We start from the raw sequence: 25533 nt of genomic DNA, 5'->3' as shown, positions 1-25533 counted from the left end.
CCCTATAAATTGTCTTATATTTACGATTTAGTTTTAATCCAAATGATGCCTGCTAAGTGAGCGAATATCAATAAAGATCACATAACAGAAGTGCGCGTTCTCTCTCTCTCTCCCTACCATTAAGTAACTTGTGTATTGCGTTACTTACATCTTTTTGACATATCCGACCGAACTACAAACTTTCCAGTGATGTCTGTGAGAAAGGGATATTCACTCAACAAGCTCACGCATCTGCGCCGCCGCGCGCTCAATCCACTCAGCGTGCTTTGCTCTTCAGCTCGCGCAAATCAGCTATACAGGCATTAATACTGAATGTTTTATATTCATTGCATACATATACTTTGTAGACATCTTTAATCTCTAATAACCCCATTCTGCTGTCTGTTGTCGGTATTTCTTTGTCTGAATATGGCACTTATCACATGCTGTGTGGTATCGGAGTTTGGTATTGGGGCATTTTAACGAGTACTAGTACAAGTACAGGAGCTCAGTATCGGGCCCAATACCAGTATCGGTATCGGTGCATCCCTAATTAATAGCAAGATTATTTTTTATAATAATAATAATAATTATTATTATTATTGAGTGGATGAAGTCTAAAGAAGTATAAACAAGACATATTATTATTATTATTGTTATTAATATTATTATTAATAATAATAATAGTAGTAGTAGTAGTAGCACTACTATTTTATTATTACTAATACATAGTCATATTGTCATAGTCATACATATTCACAATTTCTTGGCCAATATTATTATTATAATAATAATTATTAATAGTACTATTATTAATTGTGCTACAAACAAGCACAGCATACCTGAAGCTTTTTTTTATTACATTATAATTCATATATTTTATTCGTGAGATTGCAAATTTTTTCCCACAAATCATGCAGTGCTATTTGACATTAGTGTAATGAAATTATAAACATTACTGTGAGCTCCAAAGACAAAGCACATAAAATTCAAACCCATAAAAGTCTAATGGCTACATCAGTTCCTCTGTCTCTCCTGCAGGACTAATGGAAAACAGATTTCTGTCTGCGGTGACGCTCACCTCTGTAGTTAGGATGCACTCGTGGGGTGTAGCTGCCGAATTTGATGAGGATGGGGACGTTGTATCCCAGCCGGACCCACTCCACCACATGTAAGGGAAACAGATTTGGAGTGGTGGCCCCTTCTGATGGAGGTGTCAGACTGCAGCCCAGCTCAGCAAAACCCCCGACTCTTCCCCGGACCACCGACTCAGCGCTCAGAGAAAGACCTGAGGAACACAAGCATCCACATGTCAACTGGAAAAAATGATTAGGCTCTTCCTTGCTGGAAAGACCATCATAAACCAGCATGCATTTCCATGCTACTCCAGATTAAGATGGTTAAGGCAGGTCTATGCTTATTTATGTTGGTTAGTGGTAGTTTTGTGCTGGTCCAGACTGATTTATTCTGGTTTCAGATGTATTTATGCAGGTTAGCCCTGATCTAGACTGATTTATGTTGGTTAGTGGTGGTTTTGTGCTGTTCCAAACTAATCTATGTTGGTTTAGAGCTAGTTCAGATGGATATATGTGGGTTAGTGCTGGTCTAGACTAGTGGTTAAGGCAGGTCTATGCTTATTTATGTTGGTTAGTGGTAGTTTTGTGCTGGTCCAGACTGATTTATTCTGGTTTTAGATGCATTTATGCAGGTTAGCTCTGATCTAGACTGATTTATGCTTGTTAGTAGTGGTTTTGAGCTGCTTCAGACTAATATATGTTGGTTTGCAGTGGTTTTGAGCTTGTCCAGATGGATTTATTCTGGTTGAGAGTTGATCAAGATGGATTTATTTTGATTTAGGTTTGTATAAGATGGATTTCTGCTGGTTAGTGCTGGTCTAGACTTTTTTAATGCAGGTTTTGAGCTGGTTCAGACTGATTTATTTTGGTTTAGAGTTTATTCAGATGGATTTCTACAGGCTAGCTCTGGTCTAGACTAGACTGATGGTTAGTGATGGTTTTGAGCTGGTCAAGGCGTGTTGAACTTGTTAGTCGGCAAAGCTTAGCTGGTGAAGCTAGTTATGGAGGCCATTATTTTGGTCTTTTCAGCAGGGAGAGAAGTGGCAACAGTCATATGACAAGGCACTTATTTTGACAAAGTAATGCAATTTAGAAACTAAATTTAAGGTAAATTAATTCAGTTCTCAAAATAGTCAGCAGAAGAACAATACATCACGAGGAACAAATAACAAACAAACTGCATTTGTCATCTGACATGTGTTTTCTGTTCGCAATGTATACTTAGGACTTTAAAAATATATCATATATCATATATATATATATATATATATACATTTGTCAAATTACAGAAAAGAGAATGAGTTTATGGTAATGAGAGTTTAGAGAATAAATGAATGAATAAATAAAATAAAATAATATTTAATTGAATTAAATGTAAAAAAAAAACAATACAATTTTGGTATAAAAATACTACAGTTTTCTTAGGGGTGAACTATTGCCTGGGCATTTTGTGAGATTCCACACTAAGCTGTCAGAGTCTGTAGACTCTCAAATTCACAAGTTACAAACCAACTGGGGCAGTTTTGCCCCCCTTGTGCCAGAGCGGCCCCATGCACCTCGTCTAGTCTGCGATTAGGGGTAATCTCTCAAAAACGACGGTCGCTGACAGAACCACAACCTCCCCACCCTCCCTCCGAGGCGCACACATGGCCAGCCACCCCTAAGACTCCCACACCCTGTGCCTTGAGAGAAGGGAAATCTAAATCCCAGACCCATCTAAATCCGGATTTGCAGATTTTATTTTTTACAGGGAGGATTTGATCCCCTTTCCCCCCAAATGTATGGGGTCTTTGCTCCTAAATACCAGCTCAAACATCACAAATGCTCTCGCTTGTCCCGGGATAGGTTGTGTAGCATAAGGAACATAGAGGGCCGTCTGTACGTTAACGAATGGGAATGAACCTCAGCACCAAACGTGTTCTGTGAGTAAACAGGCTGAACTAAACCCCCCTTGTGTGCTGTGATATTATGATTATCTCAATAAACACCAGCAGAAGAATCATGAGAGAGAAAACAGGACACAAAAGTGAGAATGATAGAGTGAGAATGGTCTTGGAAAAACTCAATGTTGAAAGAGGCAAAAAAAAAAAAAAAGAATCATTTATTTACAGTGGAGCAGAATATGCAGTGTCCAAAATTAACACTTGCCAGATAAAATTGGATTTAACAAGTAGATAAAATGCTGGCCAGTTGGCGGGTCACTTTTTTAGGAAAAGCAACATAATTCATGGTTTTAATATCACTATTTAATAATAATAGTCTGACCTTAGATAATAGTCTGTTATTCTTTTGTTTTCATATAAGACAAGAAGTGGCAATGCCTCTCAGTGTCATAATGGCTCTCAGTGATTTTTTTTTTTCCAAAACATGTGAAATAATGCACAATATAGCTTGCTTATGGCGGCAAAGAAACATTACAGATCACCTCAGGATTTTTATTGCTGGCTAAAACTAAAACTATTAAAAATTGTTAATTGAAATTATGCTGAAATAAAATAAAATAAAATATAATTAACTAATGAAAATTAAATTAACTTGAATGAAATTTAGAAATGTTGCCTTGGCAACCAACTGACATAAAATAAGATTAGGTTGAAGTACTAAAATTAAATGAAAGGTAAACTGAAATATTGAAAAAATGAAAAATAAAACAATAAAAGCACATAAAAAAGCAAAAAATAAAATAAAATGAAAGCTGAAAATATAAAAAAAGCTTATTCGAAATTTAAAAAAGCACAAACACACATTATATGCAAAACATTCGATAAAAAGATCACCGAAACTTCAAAGTTAATGAAGAGATGCAGCATTCAAGACATGCAGATACAGACACGTGTTCTAATGCAATGACATTCACACATTTAAACGAATGAAGGGTCCAAAGGGGTCAGCTTTGGCAGGAGAAGGCAGAAGTACTTACGCAGTAAAGAGAGGGCGGCCGCGACGGTGACATTCAGAAGCCAGAGTTTCTTCTGTACCATGGTAAACACTCACATACCATCACACATACCCCACCTGAAACACAAACAGACACACACACACACACACACACATAAGTCAGTTCTGAGGACTCGATGTCTAAGATAAGACAACATGAGGAATATTTCCCGGTTCAGAGTGTTATGTTCTTTACAAACTTAATCCATTACACATATCTCACATTATCATTTAATACTTGCACATTTCCTTACTAGGAAAATCTTGAGACTTTAAAGAACACGTCCAGGTCATATTTCACCACAATCCCGCAAAACGATTTGTTCACAAATCAGATAATGCTCTGGCCTGCATCATATTTGCTGAATGAAATCCAATTCGTGTTTCAAATATTGGGGCGCCGATTCCAATAATAATGCCTCCAAAAAGCATCTCACACTTTCTCACAAAATATGGTGCATTTTGTAACACTTTTGCTTTCGACAGCCATTTGTAAGGTGAAGAAGTCTTGTATCATCCCTTAATTACAGACAAACTGAACAAAAGCATGCTTCATGTCTTCCTCCGAGTCAAATTACCAACTACTTGACTTCAGCTGATATTCACATGAATGAATGATTCTAAAGACATTATTTTATGCCTAATTTTAATTTCCACTTTTTCCACTCCTCTGCAGAAACATTTGACTGCTTTTGTTGTTTTGGTATATATATAATTCAATCTTCATCCTTATTTTGTGGGGGGAAAAACTGTGAAGGAAAATGTGATGGAAAGTTTTTATTAATATTTTGAACTCAGCACCATCAAATTAGGTAATGTTGGGCCTTTTTTCAAATTGGCAAAAATATGTAGGGCTGTGTAATCTCATTCTCAACCATTGTTATTTTAGTATTACTAAGATACTTAATAGTTTTTTAATATTTCAAATCAGTTTTCATTTTTAGATTTGTTTTGATCTTTATTTTTTAAAATAAAATAAATTTAAACATAAATAAATAAATACATTAAAATTTTGTCATTTTTATTAGTGTTTTAAAATATGTCAATAGTTTATAAATGTTTACTTCCGTTTTTGTTTTAGTTATTTTAGTACATCAAGTTAAAGGGGTCATATGACGTTGCTAAAAAGAACATTATTTGGTGTATTTGGTGTAATGAAATGTGTTTATGCGGTTTAAGGTAAAAAAAAACACACATTTTCCACATACTGTACATTATTGTTTCTCCTCTATGCCCCGCCTTTCTGAAACGCATCAATTTTTACAAAGCTAATCGGTCTGAAAAGCGAGGTGCATTGTAGGCTAACGTTACTCTGCAGGATCAGGAAACAGTCCTTCATAAAATGCGCTGCACACATCTAAATATTTGGGTTGAAGTGTTCTGGAATAGTGTTGTAAATACAACTTAACCACTGATTTCTAGTTGTGTTCTCTTTTGGAAGACCAAACAAAGTAGTTTCACTTTCACAACGAAACACACAGCGTCACATACGGCAGGCTAGAGTGAGGAATGGCCGGAGGGCTTGTGGCAACCACATGTGACGACCCCGGGCTGGACTCCGCTTCGTCCACGGTGAAAGCCGATCCGGGGATCCACAGCGCGAAGTTGATGTATTCCCTCAGCGACCAGCATGGATCAGCTCCAGGCATGACGAAGCAGATATCGTCCTCTTTTGGAAGGCCAAACAAAGTAGTTTCGCTTTCACAACGCCTTCACGACATGGCGGCGGCAACAACAATACTACAGCGAGAATAAAAGTTACGCCTTCTTTCTTTGCGGGAACATTTGGGCGGCGTTATGCAAATCTTGTGTGAAAAAACCCCACAGTGATGTAGACATGTGGGGGCGTGTTTAAACGAGGCGTTTTAGGGGGGCATGGACAAGACTTAACTTTTATAAAGAATATCTCTTTGGGTTCGAGACTTTAGTCTTTGCAACTTTAGGGATCTTATCTATGCACGAACAGCTTGTAACATCCCAAAGAGAAAGGACAATTTGAAATTGCATCATATGACCCCTTTAAACAAATGAAAATGAGAAATGGTGCAAATAGCTGAAATAAAATGCATTTTTAAATATAATTTATATTATATTTTATATACATTATATGTACAAATGTAATATTTTATTTATTTTTATTTAAAGAAAATGCATTTTTTAATTGCTTTTATTTTAGTTAACTATAACAACCTTGATCTTAGCTTCCCATCTTTGGTTGACCTGCTCCTTCTCTATTGAAAATATGAGTGCTGTTTGCCCATGCAAAAAATGAATGCACATTAATGCAATACTTGGTGGTGCATGAGCAATAGAAATTAGTAAATAAATAAATACAAAGAAAACAAGAAAACCATGATTTTTTTGTGCATGAGCAATAGCAATAGAAAATCATGATTTTTTTTTTAGTTTGTTTGTTTTGTTTTCGATTAAAAACATTTTACCTACTAAAATACTAAGTGTGTAACGGTTCGCGGAAAAAAATCGAACGGTACGGTTCTCCACACACGATTCGGCACGCGCTAGGACCACGGTTCAACTTAAATCTGACAACGCATCTGTAATATGGTTTGCTATAAATAACAAGTAAAACAAACAGGGTTCGGCTAATATATGTTTCTGTTGACAACAACAGCGATGAAAAAAAAAAAAAAAACGTGGACAAACCATTCACTCTTGTTAAATGCAAATGCCGTATGCTGGAATATGAGCATTTATTCCGTTACCACATGGGTGCTGATAGCGCGCGCACACAGGTGAGACCTGAACAGCACACGTTGATATCTGTGTTTAAGCTAAACTCATTTAAGCTTTGCGAGTTTAAAGAGCCAGAGGACGCGAGCTCGCTTGCGCAGTGAGAAGATTTATGATTTATGTCTTCGTAAGTATCCTATAGCAGACATAGCCGGATGAACGTACTGGATCATTGCACTGGATCAGTGCATTCTCTCTGATCCAGTGCAAAGAAATCACTCACTGCTCTTGATTGAATAGCTTTTGTAACTTTAATAAAGATTAATCTTTAATTTATACAGTCAAATATGCAATGCTGTTTTACATTTCATTACTTTATTCAATTTCTGTACCTAAAAACTAATGTTAGACCTACCAAAAAAACTGAAAATCACCGTTTATTTTATTTGTATCTTTACTCTATTGTATTTATTTGTGCTGTTGCTTGTAGTTAGATAGATTGTTCTTATTTTTTTATTTTTTATTTGACAGTATAGTTTTTGCCTAAACATGGCACATACCGAACCATACCGAAACCGTGACTCTAAAACTGTGATACAAACCAAACCGTGAGTAAGTTGAACCGTTCCACCCCTATAAAATACAGTGGTTCTGAATGTTTCATCTGAGAACGACAGACACAAAAAAACTGAAAATCACCGTTTATTTTATTTGTATCTTTACTCTATTGTATTTATTTGTGCTGTTGCTTGTAGTCAGATAGATTGTTCTTATTTTTTTATTTTTTATTTGACAGTATATTTTTTGCCTAAACATGGCACATACCGAACCATACCGAAACCGTGACTCTAAAACTGTGATACAAACCAAACCGTGAGTAAGTTGAACCGTTCCACCCCTATAAAATACAGTGGTTCTGAATGTTTCATCTGAGAACGACAGACAACCACATCAGGAAACCTCCTTGTTATGTCAAACATCACCCGACAGTGACCCAGAAAGTGAAAACATCCCGCGGTTTACAATAATCAACTCTCTGCTCCGTTCAATATTTCTCTCCAGTATTGTGGAGGAGTTTCCCCACAAAGTGCCTGGAAATGAAAGCAGAGGTTGTTTAATACAGCGCTGGCAAACATCCACTCGTATGATTGAGCACCTGAGAGCAGCAAAATCCCCCCAACCCATCTCCCACGTCGACCATTCAAAGCCACTAATACCAGCTTTATTACGTTAAGTTAATTAAAGCCCAAGTTGGAGGGGGAGGCTATTTTAAGAAGCCATGCACAAAGCATTCAAATACATTTGGGTTGGTTTTGTCTTTCTGCACACATTTATGAAAGAGAACGCAACAAAAATTGGAGGTACATAATGGTAAAGGTAACAGATTTTGCAGTTACATTAGCACTGGCTCATCAAACTAATCAAATTTCACCAGGGGAATATAAATCTCTCATCTCCATTCTTTCCAGCCCAAATCACAAGACAGATTTCCACAAGGCAGTGGAAAGTTATGGGCTGAACAACCGCAGGTATGAAATAAACCACACACTTCTGCTGTTTCCACATCAATATCTTCCGTTTGGAAATTTCAGAGTGTGAAAATGCCTTTGGTGTCTAGAAAAAATATCCCTTTCAAAAAGGGAAGTGTATATTTTGTTACTACCAAAAATATTCTTTCCTATCCTATTTAGACAAGTAGCACAAATGGTGCAGGGTGAGTTACAGCACTTTGGTTTAGGATTGTTCAAATCACTAACCACAACTATGAGCAACAGCAAATGTGATGCGTTACTTATCAAACAGCACTTATCAACAAATTGGTGTAGGAAATACTGCATAAGTGAAGTCATACTGTAAATAAACTGTTTGAAAACGACTAGCAAAAAAAGTTTAGTTTATACAACATTCCTCCATGATTCCAGTTCGAAGGGAGTGTATATGTTCCATACAAAGAGCATTTAAGGGTGCGAGATGTGAATTTAAATTGTATTTATTTACAGAGGTTTATTATGTCCCAATTCACGCTTCTCTAGTAAGTTTCGTATGTGTGTGAAGACACTGCAGGCAGCGGCGCAGCGCAAATCTGTAAATGAATATTCCGAAGTGAAGTAAACTTCAACGGATTTCCCCTGCTCCGGGAGTAGGGAGCAATGGACACTGTGTAGGGACCATGTCAATCGGAACACAGTTCATGCACGGAGCTCACTTCTAACGAGATGATCTGAATCAGGTGTGTTAACAAAGAGAGACGTGCAAAACATGCAGAGCGGGGTTACGCGAGGTCTGAGAACCGCTGGTCTAGAACAATTCTTACAAGGACAACATGACGTAGCTGGGCACCGCGGACAGACAACGAACGGCGCCGCCGGTGTGCCTACACTCATAGAAAATAATGTATTTTAATTTTAAAGACGTGGCGCGACGCTGCGCTTCTCGTCCGGTGCGCGACCGCCTGAAACGCTGTTTTTTTTTCACCTCCATGCCAAACGTCTTTGTTTGGGCTTCCGAAAGCGGATGATGTCAGGAAACAGTGGTTGCAATTTACTTTTTAACTATTAATGTTCCTGAGCATTATAAACCCAATTTGCTATTGTGTGCTGTGCATTTTACTGAGGACAGCTTCCACAACACGAGTGAGTACAGTGCCGGATTCGCCAAAAGGTTTTGTTGAAAGATGGAGCAAGGGGCGTGGCAGTACTGAAACACCGTCTAAGCTGTTCGCCAATCACAACGCACTGGGACAGCTAACCAATCACAACACATTTTGTTTTTCGGAAGGCGGACCTTCATCAAAGGCGGGACTAATCGAGCCGTTTGTGCCAGGCTGGGGAGAAAGGTATTTTAATAATGTAAATTATGTGAAAAATAATGTTTTTCGAACCACCAAGCATGAGAGCATGTTCTAGTACACCCCCAAAACAAAATCAAGACTTTGTAAAAGAGCATAATAGGACCCCTTTAAATGTTCTTCACACTAAGAAAAAATGGTTCTTTTAAGAACTGGTCACTGAAAGGTTTTTGGGGAACCAAAAATGGTTCTTCTATGATATTCACTGCAAAAAAAAAAAACTCTTTGTAACCTTTATTTTTAAAGGTCACATATTATACACCTTTCTGAAGTTTTATTTTAGGTTTTGATGTCCTTAAGAATATATATTTGCGGAGCATGGCGATGTTGTCTGGGGGTTTGGCTAAAGGAGAGTGGGACTGTGGGCGGTGCTCGGGGTAGTGACTGAAGGCGGCGACTGTGTAGTTCTGACGTCAACTTTTTACGGAAGTCACAACGGTTCGTGAAAAATCACAGCTACTTTATGCAGGCTGTGTGCATTTCACTGTGGACTGACTGTTTGGAAACTTATATGGTAGTTAAATAGCCCCTAGACCTCAGTTATCGTGAAAAAAGCCAAGAAATTTCAGTTTTGACAATATGGGGACCTTTAAGAGATCCAAAAGTCACAATCCCATACAGTCATGTTAACCGAGGTTATAATGCCTCTGTTCTGGAGTCAGTGCTTTATTTGCCTGTATAAAAGGCTCAAACAGGTTTTGGGCTGCAACTGAACTGAACTGATTTTGAAACTGGCCATGAGAGGTGCCAGATGAGGGCAGGGCATTGTGTGCCTCTGCGTGGAGTCTCTTACCAGTCAAGCTGTTGAACAAGGCCTCCTTGTGAAAGTGTCTTTCAGAGAGAGGAGTGCAAGCAGTGAAAGACAGACAGAGAGCAAAGCCTGCGTGTCGGAAAGAAACTTTCTGCCCTACAAGACTCCAGGTGTGTCTGACTCCAGCCAAAAGTATTAAACTTTGCAACAAAAGTCAAGAATTTGTGCTCTGTGGTGAGACTGAAATCATATTTTAAGGACTGGGGGGGAGGTGTCTTAATTTACCAATAAATCATTTAAAAACCCATAATAGTAGACCACCACAACTGTTTTCAACATTGATGATAATCAGAAATGTTTCTTGAGCAGCAAATCAGCATATTAGGATGATTTCTGTAGGATCATGTGACACTGAAGACTGGAGTAATGATGCTGAAAATTCAGCTTTGTTCACAGAAATAAATTACATTTTAAAATATATTCATATAGAAAACGGTTATTTTAAATTGTAATAATATTTAACTGTTTTTAGATCAAATAAATGCCAGGTCTTTTCAAAACCACCCCAAACTTTTGAATTTTCATCAGCCATCTTTTGTAACATTATAAATGTCTTTACTGTCACTTTTGATCAATTTAATGCATCCTCACTGAATAAAAGCGTTAATTTTTTTATTTCTTTCTTAAAGGGGTCATATGATGCGATTTTAAGTTTTCCTTTCTCTTTGTCGATCACAAATGTAGACATGGTTTTATGTTTACGTGGCGCAATGCAACGCAACGTGTAAAAAGACAGTATAAGTCATTATAATCCATAATTATGTCCCCACTGGATGCAACGAATGCCTCGTTTATAATGGGTTTTAATGTTTTTGTCTCGTCGCTCCGGCCGGACAGGGCATCACAGTATGGTGAGGGGCGTAACATTTCCGTCACATGCTTGAGGTATTCAGCCAATCACAACACACTGGATAGCTGGCCAATCAGAGCACACCTCGCTTTTCAGACCTATGAGCTTTGTAAAAATCGACGCGTTTCAGAAAGGAGGGGCATAGAGGAGAAACAATAATGTACAGTATGTGGAAAATAATGTGTTAACCGCATAAACATTTCATTACACCAAATACACAAAATAATGTTCTTTTTAGCAACATCATATGACCCCTTTAAAAATAAATAAATCTTACAGACCCCAAACTTTTGAACAGAACACTCTGACCTGAATGACATGCACACACCACATGAACTTCTCTCAAAATGAACCTATACGACATCGATAAGAGGTGAAGCCCCCAAAACAAATGCTTAAGATGGTGAAGAATGGCTCCAGACTGTCCCAGGGCATGATGGGACATGCTCTGCAAACCGTCTGATCTTTGATCTTGACCTTGACTGGCAGGGGCGCTTAATAAAATGTCTTCAGCACACTATTCAAAGCCAAAACAACCACATTGCCACTTGCGGTTTTGTGCTAAACCATCCAAACCGGTTAAGACCTGTACCATCTGTTATTGACCTAAGTGTGCCCACTTGGACGGCTTTAGCTGATAACAGACAATCTCAATCTAGTTGGTACAAGTTTCAGGCTGATCTGCTTTGATAGTTCACAGCTTCAATTGACTAAATGAATTAAGTAATACGCCAGTGACACAGTTACTAGAGACCATCTCCATCAATATATCTCCATGCAATATAAATATACCATTGATGTTTCATTTCACATGCTGGTAAATGCCCTATGATCAACATTTCTGACCTGATCAAGTCTACCATGTCTTCAATTCAATTACCAATAACACTGTAGACGTAAGTACTCCAGTTCAAGCTGTTTGCTGGGCAACTTGCCATTTTGATCGTATTAGGAGCAATGTGTTCGAGTTATTCTCACCATAAGGTACTCTGACAAAGGTGTTTGTGTCGGGTGTATATTTCTGCAGGTGATCCCCTGAACACGGTTTAGAGTATTAAAGGGTCAACCGGTCATCAGAAAGCAGAAGTTTGAATTTACTTGATCGGGAATCAAATGTCAAATGAGGTGCTTTACTCATCCGGTGAGGATAACACCTGTTCAGTACACAAATGCATTAAGAAACACACATGCAACTCCTACTTTTAATAGAGCAAATAGAGTTGTTCAACACTGAAATATGTGATTATATTAGCCACTGTCCTAAAGCCCCTTTAAATTGCACAAATGTTAAAAGATTGATAAAAGATTTATCACTTTATTTACAAACTAATACCCATCTCAACCTGTGATATTTATATTCTTTGTCTTGATTTATGGTGCTATGTCTGTCCCAGGCCAAGTATGTTTGTTAACTTTCTACTGTTCAATAAAGTTCTTGCATAAAAATAAATAAATAAATAAATACATAAATACAATCAGTGTTGTTATTGTTAACTAAAACTAAAATAATAAAAAAAAATGTTAACTGAAATAGTTTTAAAAAATGAAATACAATAAAATATAAAATACTAAATGAAATGTTGAAATGTTTCTTTTACAACTAACTGAAATAGGTTGAAATTTGAAGCACTAAAATTAGGAACTGAAATAAATCTTAAGTTAAATTGAAATAAAAATAAACCAAAACTATATAGAAATATATAAAAAAATAAAAATAACAAAATTAATATAAATTTAATAATAAATAAAACAGATTATAACTACAAATTAAAATAAATTAAAATGATACTAATAAAATGATAATCAAAATATCTAAAAATAAAAAAGTTATAGTATACAAATAATTATAACAGTTTAAAACTTAAATTTTTTACAAAAACCTTTACAAAAAATGAAAAAATATGCATTTCCGACTATCAAAAGCAGTTCACTCGTAACTGCATATTGAAAAAGATAAAGTAACAGCATATAGTGTAATCCTTGAAGCCTAATTGCACCTTAATTTTGTGTTTTGTTTTATTTATTTACTTTTTCTTTCTATACTGTCTTTCTAATAATGTTAGAATCAGATGGTAATTTGAACACTTTTTTGACACAGCTGTCATGTTTTTATTTATTTCTAATTGTTTATTTATTGTTGTTTTTTTCTTCTCCTTATTCTCATATGCAAGTGTCACATAAACATACATTTTTATAAATTTTGTTTATTAAAAATAGAGGTTCAATAAATAAATAAAAATCATGCAAACATCACTGAGGCCAATGTGACAGCAGCTCATGTGAGCTCTGGAATACAGACAGATGAAAGGTAAATCACTGAACACCTGCTCTTTGCCGGAGTGAACAGCGTGGACTGAGAGCTGCAGACACAGCCTGATTAGCAGCTGTATTATGCTGCAGCTAATCCTGGATGATCCAGGCTGCCACAGGGCTCCAGCACGGGCCAAGCAGAATGACCCGGGTCAGAGGAAGAACACTAAGCCAGCAGTCTTCCTGTGGCATTATGATGGCACTTCTAGGGGCGGGTGAATGTTGAAGGTGGAAATATCACGCCAGTAAGCTAGGAAACAGAATTTGTGCCATGGGATTTAACATGTTTCATTTCATAAAATCAACAATAAATGAAACTTGATGTGGGTTTTTCAACAGATGAAGCCAGAGAGCAATATGGCCAATACTGCATGTCCCTAATATAATGACAGTAAAGGAGACATAAATGAAAAGCAGACAATAAATCAACACTTACTGAATTAGTGGTGGACAGTATAACAGCCAAAATAAATCCCATACAGACTTACTTTGAAAGAAGGACTACTTTTGTCGTAGGCCAGCAAGTAACCACCTAACAACCATGCAAAACACCCTAGCAACACTAACACTTTAGCAAGCCCCAAACAAAGCCCATGCAGGCAACTTTTTAATGGGTAACAGTGCTGTTTTACTACTATTTATTATAAATACTATTGTAGCATTTATTAAAATTTGGAATATTTACATTTTTGCAGTAATTTTGTCATTTTTATTAGTTTTATTTAGTTGTATTATTAGCTCTGTTTAGCTTTAATTTATTTTTATTTCAGTTTGAGCAATTTTAGTACTTAAACTTAGTTTACTTCAACATTTCTAATTTATTAAAATTTTCACTTAATTTGATCTAATAGTTATATATTTTCTACATTTCAGCTTCATTTCAATGAATAAAAACTATTTTTAGTAGTTTTAGGTTTAGTTAACAATAACCATTTATGTAAACCACATGCATTTCAAATTTATTACAATTTTCATTTAAGTTTTTTATCTAATGCTTTCATTTCAGCTTTATTTCAATTACTATTTTTATAGCTTTAGTTTTAGTTAACAATAACAACACGTATGTAAAGCAAATATATTTTCTCTTTAGAACACAACATTTACTCAAAAATCAATTACAAAGTAGATTTTGCAAAGCCGCTGATAATTTCAAAATGGCATAAATTGGAGTTTCTCTCGAATTCTATTACTTCCTTTAGGCCACAATATCAGACTCCATTGAGATTCCTGCTTTCATAAAGCTTTGCACAGTGAAACATCATTCTGCACCTGGATAAACACCACCTTCTTGCCTAGGTAATCAGTTAATAAGGGCTCATTAGATCATTTTCCCATTTTACCACATTTCTCGCATTAGCAGCCCTTAGGGAAGGTTTATCCTGATCTGTACTGCCACTGAGATACTCATATACCACTTATTATCACGGTAATCATGGCTAACAGAAACCAGACTGAACAGTAATGATGATGTCAACATGTGCAGACCAGCGAGTGGCAGTGAAGCACAACATCAGGGATCACAGGAAAACTTAAGTAGCATCTTGGCAAGAACCTGGCGCAAAATAAGTCAGGAAATATAACTTGATGACATGATGTGTCTATTAAACACCCATGGGAGCCCTGCTGCCAAATACAGCTCAAGTGGCTTTGATTTCCCTCCAGTGCAGATCATTAGATGCTAAAGTGCAATGAAACTACCACCACCCAGGTAGATCTGTGAGGTAAACCCTTCAAACTTGGTCTTGTGACTTTGCCATGCATGAACAAGACATGATTTGTATTACCCTGAGCCCACACACAATAGCTCCATTTATAGATTGCAGAAGCACTAACAAACATAATCTCCTTCAAATTCATGTTTTTGCTTTTAGCTCCAAATGCCTGGTCTGATAAATTCTGAACTAAAAGAAAACTACTTAGTGAAGGTCAATTATAGTGAAGACATGACGATGTAAAGCATGCATCATGCAAGTTTAAAAAACATACTCCTTATGAAAATATGAAAGAAATATGGAAGCTTGTTTCCCCCACCGAATAAAAAATAAATACGTAATTGTGACTTTTTATCTCACAATTCTGAGTTTTTTTCTTTACATCTTGTTTACAGTTTACATTAGGGCTGTCAAAATGGCTGAAAAACAAAATTCGAATTTTGTACTTAAATATGATCAAAATTTGAATTATATTCGAATTTAAAATGCATAATTTCAATTAGGGTGAAGAAAAGCTTTTGGCTTCTCTTCTGAGGCCACTAGAGGGCGCATTGAGCAAAATATTACTAATGCACGTTTATTCAAAGCATAAGATAAAATGACTACCTGTGAAAAAAGTGCATAATGTTTAAAATAATGTTTATAAACCAATTATAATTAATTAAGTTGCTTAAACAACTATAAACAAAACAGCATCATGTATGTATGCATAGTTTAATACAAATGCCAATCACACAGAGTACATTTTTCATTTAAAAACTCAAAGTTAAACCTGCATTAATTTTACATGGCTTTCTAAACATGCGGCTCCTTTGTGCGAGACGCGAGTGCAATGGTGATAGACGTCCCTCTAGATCAGGGGTGGCGAACGTCGGTCCTGGAGAGCCACAGCCCTGCAGAGTTTTGCTTCAACCCTAATCAAACACACCTGAACAAGCTAATCAATGTCTGAAGGGTTACTAGAAAGCTACAGGCAGGTGAGTTTTAATTAGGGTTGGAGCTGTACTCTGCAGGGCTGCGGCTCTCCAGGACCGGAGTTCGCCACTGCTGCTCTAGATAATATGCGTTCTGTGTGAACGGCTTGGTTTCAGTTTTGACGTAAACAAGATCTTCTCTGCATTGATGTTCTCTTTTTCCGCTATATTTTTTAAAGAACAACGCAGCAGCGCTGCATCTAGTGGCTTCAACTGGATAGGCTAACCTGTAGCTCAGAAATAACCGGTTACTTGCTGGAACCGTCACAAAACATTAAAATGCAATGACACTTACATCGTCATCGCATCTCGTGCGCCACTGATAAGGCTGCCTCCTTAATGCACATCTAAAATTCGAATGTAACGTTTTTGCATTCAAATGTGAATTTTTATTTTAAATTCGACGAATATTTGAAATTCGAAAAAAAAATTTGACAGCCCTAGTTTACATCTTGCAATTCAGACTTTTTTTTTCAGAATTGCTAGATATAAAACTTGCAATTGTAAGAAAATGTCAAAATGCAAGCTGACTGATTTTATACCTCTCAATTGCAAGTTTATTTCTCACAATTCTGAGAAAATAATCAGAATCATGAGATATAAACTCAGAATTGCGAGACAAAAAAAGTCAGAATTGTGAGATAAAAAAAAAAAATTCACAAATGCAAGAAAAAAAAAGTCAGAATTGTGAAATGAAAACTTGCAATTGCCTTCTGGACTTTTTTTTATCCCATGGCGGAAATGGGCTTCTATAAAGAATTACAACTGCAAGATCTTAAAAATGCTTTCGGAAAAAAAAAAAAATCTGAAAAAATGGAATTATCCTGAGTGAAAGTAACAAACATTGATATGCTGACTAAATTTAAAAGACATTTTCGTAATAAAATAAAAAAACTATGACTAAAGCAAGAAAATCTAAAAATGAACACATTATGTAATGCAATCATATACTAGTGGTGTTTGGCCATGAATCTTGATTGCTATGCACTTGTTAAATTGTTTGAATGCTACTATGTGGTCGCAAGGTTGTTGCTAGGGTATTCTAAGAATGACAAGCATACTGGCCCAAGTCCCTAAGTATACGCAATAGTAATAGAAGTTCTAGAAGTAGAAAATCCCATTCATTTTCTCCATAAGGGAATTGATTTTGAATGTTAACTTATAAACCTTCAAGGACAGAACCACTATGAGCTATGAGGTTGTTACTCGAAGGTACATGCTTTTGTTGAAGCCATAAGCCCACACTTTTTAATAATTGGGTTTAACAGCAGGAATCCCGGTGAAAAACTACATTACCCATGATTCTGCAGAGAAATATCAATCAATCAGAGAATATGACAAGAAAATTGTGCCAAAAGAATACTTTAATGCCCACCCACATCCATAAGGCACGTCAAATTGAGGTAATCAAATAATGTAATCTCCCTAAGATTATTATGATTGAATCCATCAAGACATTTTTAATAAGGAAAGTCCTCTATTCATAATATTGCTTTCTACATTGAAAAAGCCATCTTGTCTGAATCAGGAGAGAAATACGCACAGATCAAACACCGTTTACAAGCAAAAACAGTCCCAGACCTAAACAAATAGATATATAACAAATATAACAAATGTGTGACTTTTTCACTGGAGGAAGCTTTATTATGGATTATGGACTCATATTTTAGCCGTAAGCGATGGTTTGAAGTAAAACATCTTAATGATATATTTGTTTCTTACAACCACGCAGCTTTTCACTTCACAAGACATTAACTGATGGACTGGAGTGGTGTGGATTATTGTGATGTTTTTATCATCTGTGATTGCATTTAAGGCCATTAAAGTATATGCAATGCATCAAATATATCCAATGCATGTATTAGACTAGAAGGCAACACAGCCGAAATACATGAAGGTGTTAAATAATATATAGTTATATAAGGTAATGATGTATAAATACCAACTGACCTAACAAAATCTCACCGAACATCACAATATGCTCCAAATAATAATAGGGTTATAATAAAAACATGGCATGATTTTTTTTTTAACTTTAATTCAAATACTAAAAACTTTTAACTTTATTTTACACAGATACACACACACACACACACACACACACATATATATATATATATATATATATATATATATACATACACAAAAAACATTTTACTTTAATTCAGAGATTTGTGTTTTTCAGGTGAAACCAGGAGTTTGTTTAATAAATAAATAAAAATAACTAGATACATATTTTTAGATATAAAATATATAATAAATGTATATATGTATATTTATATTAAACATAAATGTAGAATATATTGTACATTTTTTTAGATGTTGACAACCATGTAAAACCAAGAGTTTAATAAAATAAATAAATTAAATGTTTTGGATATTACATATATATTTATATTAAATATAATACAGAATATAGTGTAAATATTTAAGATGTTGACAACCATGTGAAACCAAGAGTCTAATAGGCCTAAATAAATAATTAAAAAAGACACATTTTTAGATATTAGAATTACCTGTTACCTAATAAGTTCTCTTTACTTCTATATATATTAACTTACAAATTTTATTATTAATATATATATATATTAATACTAAGTATTCTATATTTATTCTATATGTATGGAAGCCATTTGAATAGCCAAAGTGGCTCTTTAAATATAATAGTATTACTAATAATAGCCTACTATAAAATACCAGAAAAAGAGAGTATTCATCTAATGCAGAAGATTTCTTAAGTTTAAAGTGAACTCTCGTGCAGTTGAATGAGGTGTCATTATTGGACAGGAGTCAGGACTGATATCCAGCATGTCCAGCTCTGGTCAGAGAGACTGTGTGCGGGTCATTCTTCTCATGAGAAACACTGGACCTCACGTGCACCCCAGAAAACACACTTTTAAACCGAAACAAAGCCATGAAGAACAAAGCATGCAACTGGACAGCATCTTCAGATGGTGCATGCAAGATACACGCATCATAATTCAAACAGAAGGCTCAAACATATGAATGGCAGCTCTGATATATGAATTATGTATGTTGGCAATAACATCTGCTGGCGCAAACGATTGCAATATGTCTACTTACATATGCATGTGTGTGTCTTACCTGTTTGAGGCACTTGACTGATGCTAAAATGAAGGTGTCACTCCATCGATGGCTTGAAGGTTTTTCCTCCACTTGAAAGTTACAAGAGATATTTCCCAAAAAACACTTAAAATATTCTTTAAAGTACTTTAGAAATCGCTTGAAAAGGTTTAATAACAAACCCAGAGCCCGACTCTGGTCAGTGCTAGCTACTGTGCGTCCAGCGGCTCTTTAAAACCTCACGCACGCACTTTGATGGTCAGAAAAGTCCCATCCCATGGATCTGTCGACTGCGTTAAACTGTGCTGTTGTTTCGGATTCTGCTCCAAACTGAAGGAAATCTCGTCCTGCGTGTGAAGTTTCCCGCGGTCTCTGCAGTCTCTCTGTCTCGGTCAGTGAACGCTTACTCACATGATTGCTTCGCGTTACAGACACTGACAGTGTCTGCTGCCTCTCTCTCTCTGTCTCTCTCTCTCTCTCCCCCCACCTCTCTCTGTCTCTCTCTCTCTCTATCTATCTCTCCCCCCACCGCTATCTCTCTTCTCTCTTCTTCTAATGTTTATTGGCGGTTGGCAGACTATCGTTAGTTTATTAGTGTCTCAATCTCTCTCTCTCCCCGCTCTCATAGCGAGAGGAAAAAAGTTTTGGCCATTTGTTATAGTTTTTGGAACACACACACACACACACACACACACACACACACAGACACAGACACAGACACAGACACAGACACACACACATATATATATATATATATATATATGTATATAGTTTGGAGCACAACTAATTATTATAAAAAATATAAATTTTTTATTATTATTAAAAATAATTCAAATGTTTTGCAATATTGTTTTTGTTTATTGTAATATTGAAATTACAGCATTTTACAGTTAAATCATTTAAATTATTGTGTTATTTGTGCTTTTGGACATAACATAACTAGACATCAATAATAACAAATCTGGACACTTTATGTATGTATACTTATATGTGTGTGTGTTTGTGTGAATATATATATATATATACACACACACAGTATATATATATATTATATACATATATACACACACACAGTATATATATACGCCATATTTATATATATATATATATATATATATACTGTGTGTGTGTATATATATATATATATATATATATACACACAGTATATATATACAGTATATATATCAGTATCACTGAATCATCAATGAACTGACTTTAGCTGGAAAAAAATGCTGTGACTATAAAACTTTTTTTCAAATAAAAGTGACTTGACTTATGATCCACACGGGGGCGCAAGTTGAGCATCAAAAACTACAGTAAATGTAATTTCATTATCAGGGTTCACCTTCTTTCCTAATTACCCGAGAGCCTTTCTAAGTGCAATCAGTCTTCATTTGAAAACAAGTTATTTATTCATAAAGCATTCTCTGTAATGGTGATAAAATCACATCAATGAAAATAAGTTAAATTCAGTTGCATGACATTAAAGATGGAAACTTTGCAATGGTGCTTTATTAACATCATACATAAACGTATTCAAATTTAAGAATTAAACCCTTTTGTTTTTAATTTCAAGAACTTCTGTTAATGTGTTCCTCAAAAAGATATTAAAAAATCCCATCATTCATGACAGATTCGAACCCTTGTGCAATCCATCAAAAGAGCTGCAAAATATAAATTCATATGTTTTGAGTAGTTTTTCTTGCTTCAGGCTTTGCTTGTTGCAACAACCTGTAACTCAATACAGCATACTAACATAACAACTGAACTGCAACCTGTTTGCATAACAAATAATGGCATTCAATTCATGATAAAGTGATTTTCATTACATGAAACCTAAGTAATCATACTAGTTCAAATCACCTTCTCAGTTTATGAAAATGTTTAAAAAAAATGAGTCTGTCAAGTCATTTTGACGTGGCAGACATCAGCGGCGGTGCAGTTCTGGCTCGCTGCAGGAAAACCAGGTTCAAAGCTCTGTCAGATCAGCCCGTCCCCGCCGCTCAGTCATCAAAATCAGGGATGTCATCATAGGAATAACCGCGGTAACCCTTGGAGGCATAATAGGCGATGCGTAGGTGGTAAAACCCAGGAAGAAAGACTAGGATTCCAATAATCAGGACTGGGATGGTGCGATCACGGTGCTGTGAGTGACAGAAAGACAGAAATGTTGACTGCAAGAGCTCTCCAGGTCAAACGTGTGCACAGGTCATTAATAACTGTCAAAATATGTGTTTTCTGAGGACCTCAAAGTCAGTCATACACTGACCAAATATACAGTAATTTTCTTCTCATATTCTGCTCAAATACACACTTTTTGTTCAAGTGACCCCTAAATGTGGCCTATTTCAGACCATTTCTTAATGCATCAATTTATTAATTTTAATAAAAAATTTTATAGTGCACAATTATGACTAATGTCGAGTTAAAAATCACATAAATTCCAATTTATTCAAACACGTAAATAAATAAATAAATAAATGTGTGTTCAAGTGGCCCTTTAAATATGACCAATTTCAGAGTATTTTTGCATTAATTTTTTGTAATTTTAATAAATTCTTTATAGTGCACAAATATGAAAGATATCAAGTTAAAAAACTAAAATCACAAATTCCAACCTGGCTGTTCAAATAAAATAAAATTGTCACTGATTATATAAAAATATATATAAACATACACACACAGTATACATGTGTGTGTTTGTGTGCGTGTCATATATATATATATATATATAGTGAACATTTAAATATGACCAATTTCAAAGTGTTTTTGCATCAATATATTGACAATTTTACAAAACACAATCATGACAAATAATCACATCAATTCCAACCTAACTGTTTAAACCATTTAAAATGGCACTACAAAAATCAGATATGTACTGTATCTGTGTTATTTACCAATATGAAAGCGGCCCAGATCGGAATTTAAAAAAGTCATATTCAATTATCAAAAATAAGTGTTTTCTGAGGACCTCAAAGTCTGTCATCTACTGATCAATCTATAGTGCAACAGGTCTTTTTTTGTATTATCATTTTTCTGCTTAAATGTATGTATTTTTTGTTCAAGTGGCCCATTTCAGAGTATTTTGTATTTTAATGAATATATTACAAATGCATTCATTTTAATTGATTCTTTATATTACACAATTCTGTCAAATGTCAAGTAAAAAAAAAAATCACATAAATTCCAACCTGACTATTCAAATGTTATTACAAAAATCAGATATGTATCGCAGTTATTTTCAATTATGAAAGTGGCCCAGATTGGAGGTTAAAATGGTCATATTCAATGTCAATTGTCACATTGTCATCCATTTTACATTTAATCTTTTGAGGCTCATTCTCCTGCAGTGTGAATGTAGTAGGAAAATAATAAATACTGCTAGACTGAATGAAAATGTTTGCTTGGTTCGGTCTGCTGTTTTGTTTTTAAGAGGGAGCTCTAGTCTGGATCTCTGTGATCTAGCGCACTGATCGAGCGTCATTAACTGGACTAGCTGAAGAAATAGGGCAGGCCGCAGATGGAGGGGTTTCTTAAGAGTACTGTTACTAAATCTGAACATCTTGCTGGAGGATTGGTGCTGCACAGCAGAGATGTACAGTAATCTCACCACATTCTGCCACTCACAAAAAAGCTTCCACACGTTCAATGCAGGATGCTAAACTGACTGACTTAATATGATGGTAATGCATTTAGACCAGAGGAACTGTCCTTCTCACATTTTGACCGATTCATTTAAGGTCTTTAAAGGTTGCTCTATAAAGAACAAAACTGCAGTTGATAGTTTGACAGAATGTAGAAAGTGTGCTTTTCATATGAGAAATGCACTGATGCTGCAAATACCCCTGATGACTATGTGGCTGTTAGGATTGTGTAAATAGAAAACATAAAACAACAGACCAATGAAATCAAATTAATGCACACTAACAAATGCATGAGGAACGTGTCTAGAAATCTGAATGAGAAGCTAATAATGGCACAATCTGGAAAGGCAGTACATGAAAGCAAAGTATGGAGCTGTAATATAATAATGGCACTCACATCATTAATTTCAAAGTATCCTGCTAACAGGAGGGATCCGATGATGATCAGAATGGAGCCAATGAGGAAGAGACCTGTTGCCAGGGCGATCGCTTTATAAGGGACTTTAGGAGGACTTTTCTTAAACTGAGAAGAGAAAGAACATTACAACGCATTCATGCAGAATTTCAGTCAAGAGCAGTAAACGGGTTTTGAGTACTGCAAAACATTAGAAAATGCACTGAAAGTTGAATTTCTGTGTTTATTTGTGTGTTGCATTGTGTTGATTGATTTATGTGAGATATTTTATATTTATAAACAGGTCAAAGACACAACTTCGCATTTTGGTTTCCACATCAAATTCCATTTACAAAAGTGGTTTTATACAAAGAAAGCATATGGAATGCAAGTAAAGGGTCTACTTTTATGTTTCAAATTTTTTTTTGTGAAAATAAAATGTCAAAATATCTGTGAAATAATGTTACATCATTTGACGTAAAATATATATTTATGCAAAAATTAAACAACATACTTATTCTTACCTGTACTGAACAAAATTATAAACGTAACACTTTTGTTTTTGCCCCCATTTTTCATGAGCTGAACTCAAAGATCTAAGACTTTTTCTATGTACACAAAAGACCTATTTCTCTCAAATATTGTTCACAAATCTGTCTAAATCTGTGTTAGTAAGCACTTCTCCTTTGCCGAGATAATCCATCCACCTCACAGGTGTGGCATATCAAGATGCTGATTAGACAGCATGATTATTGCACAGGTGTGCCTTAGGCTGGCCACAATAAAAGGCCACTCTTTTATTATATTTTAAATTATTAAAAACTTCTTGCGGACAAATGGGTAAAACCTAGTGATTTGAAGGAGCTTGGTAAAGATTTAAAATTACGATTTATTATTTTTTGGGTCTGCAGTGTGATCCTTAAATAGTCTTTTAATGTCATCTAATGATTCTCGTTGTAAATATGCTCGACAAGATTTTTTTGTTATATGAACTATTGTTACACGGAATGACATTTTAGTGAGCGTCCTTTCTGTAAGTCACAGTAAAAATAAATGAGTCATTATTTTTTGCTCAGAAAAAAAAAATACAATTTTACATGACACATTCTAAGGTGGGGGGGCATTGTTTTGATGCTTGAAAACCCCTTTTCACCCATAACCCCTAGACATAAAGTTTAAAGTGAGCAACACCGATTCATGCATTTAAGAGCATTAAAAGCCTTTTTTCTCTCACCTGGAGATCAATGTATCCATCATCATCACGGGCTAGTTTGGAGTATCTGACTCCACTGTTTATAGTGTTTCTAGCTGGCATCTTCTCTCGAGTTTCTTCACTCTGATTCAAAAGCACACTCATTTCAAACTTCACCATAATAACCACATGAATGAAACAATATTGAATCATGGTGTTATCTATTACTGAACTACTATGTCAGGTCGAACATTCAATAATAGTAATGCAGTATTGCACGTGGAAGAAACATGTACTGTAAATGTTTAAAGGTCAATATAAACATGTTTAACATTGCTATTACCTTTTGCAGCCTCACAATAGTCTGAAGACGATTTTCCTGAAGCACAAGTCACAATAAAATTATGTATGTTTCCGTTTTTAACGCAGTTATGTCATTTTAAGCTAGTATTAATTAAAAACGTCATTATATGTCAGCTTGTGACAGTCGCACATAAGATTATGTTTATAAACCTAATGCTTCCGGTGAATTCAGTGTCCCTGTGTCCCCCTCACAGCGCCTGCGCAACTTCGCAGTGTTGCCAAGTCCGCGGTTTTCCCGCGGTAGTTTGTAGTAACAATCGAGCGTTTCTTTTTTAAATATCCTGGCAACCCCGAAACTTCAGTACTAATGGTGGGTTTGCTGTCTTTCTGCAAGCAACGTTCATTTCACCATATTAATTAGATCATTTGTAATTAAATACGTATTAATGTACGTGACGTCCTGTTCAATCGCAACATAGAGTCAGATTTCCTGCTAATTCTAACTTTTTCCTGTTTTATGAAGTGTAACACCATACATTACAATTAGACAGTTAAAGTCCTTCGTTAGGGGCATTCTTTTGTTCAGACACCCATTTCCATTTGATTGTTGTTAGTGTTGTTAGTGTGTGTGTTTCTGTTAAACAACTTAAGCCTTGTCGAAATAATAACAAATAAACCATATTGGTTTTTCAATGTCATAATTATGTCTAACCACTTTTATCTGC

General features: G+C 35.5%; 2 protein-coding genes across 2 annotated transcripts in view; both read right to left on the bottom strand.

Moving 5' to 3' along the window:
* LOC107553037 (uncharacterized) overlaps positions 1 to 19736 on the bottom strand; it is a 55127-nt gene extending 35391 nt beyond the window's left edge. The window contains exons 1-3 of the mRNA XM_016235112.1: positions 19294 to 19736; positions 3976 to 4070; positions 1061 to 1267 (exon numbers count right to left, since the gene is read on the bottom strand). Coding sequence (XP_016090598.1) covers positions 1061 to 1267; positions 3976 to 4036 — 268 coding nt within the window. The 5' untranslated portion in view covers positions 4037 to 4070; positions 19294 to 19736. The remainder of the gene's footprint in view (positions 1 to 1060; positions 1268 to 3975; positions 4071 to 19293) is intronic.
* Positions 19737 to 20508: 772 nt separating this feature from the next.
* LOC107553029 (transmembrane protein 230-like) lies at positions 20509 to 25058 on the bottom strand. The gene is made up of 4 exons (XM_016235106.1): positions 24849 to 25058; positions 24548 to 24649; positions 23317 to 23442; positions 20509 to 21416 (listed from the first exon to the last, which is right to left on the bottom strand). The coding sequence occupies exons 2-4, from the start codon at positions 24626 to 24628 to the stop codon at positions 21276 to 21278; spliced, it is 348 nt and encodes a 115-aa protein (XP_016090592.1). The 5' UTR covers positions 24629 to 24649; positions 24849 to 25058; the 3' UTR covers positions 20509 to 21275.
* Positions 25059 to 25533: the final 475 nt, after the last annotated feature.

The sequence above is a fragment of the Sinocyclocheilus grahami genome, unplaced genomic scaffold, assembly GCF_001515645.1.
Source record: "Sinocyclocheilus grahami isolate Dianchi unplaced genomic scaffold, SAMN03320097.WGS_v1.1 scaffold463.1, whole genome shotgun sequence".
NCBI classification, from domain to species: Eukaryota; Metazoa; Chordata; class Actinopteri; order Cypriniformes; family Cyprinidae; genus Sinocyclocheilus; species Sinocyclocheilus grahami.
This window is presented reverse-complemented; position numbering and strand designations above follow the sequence as displayed.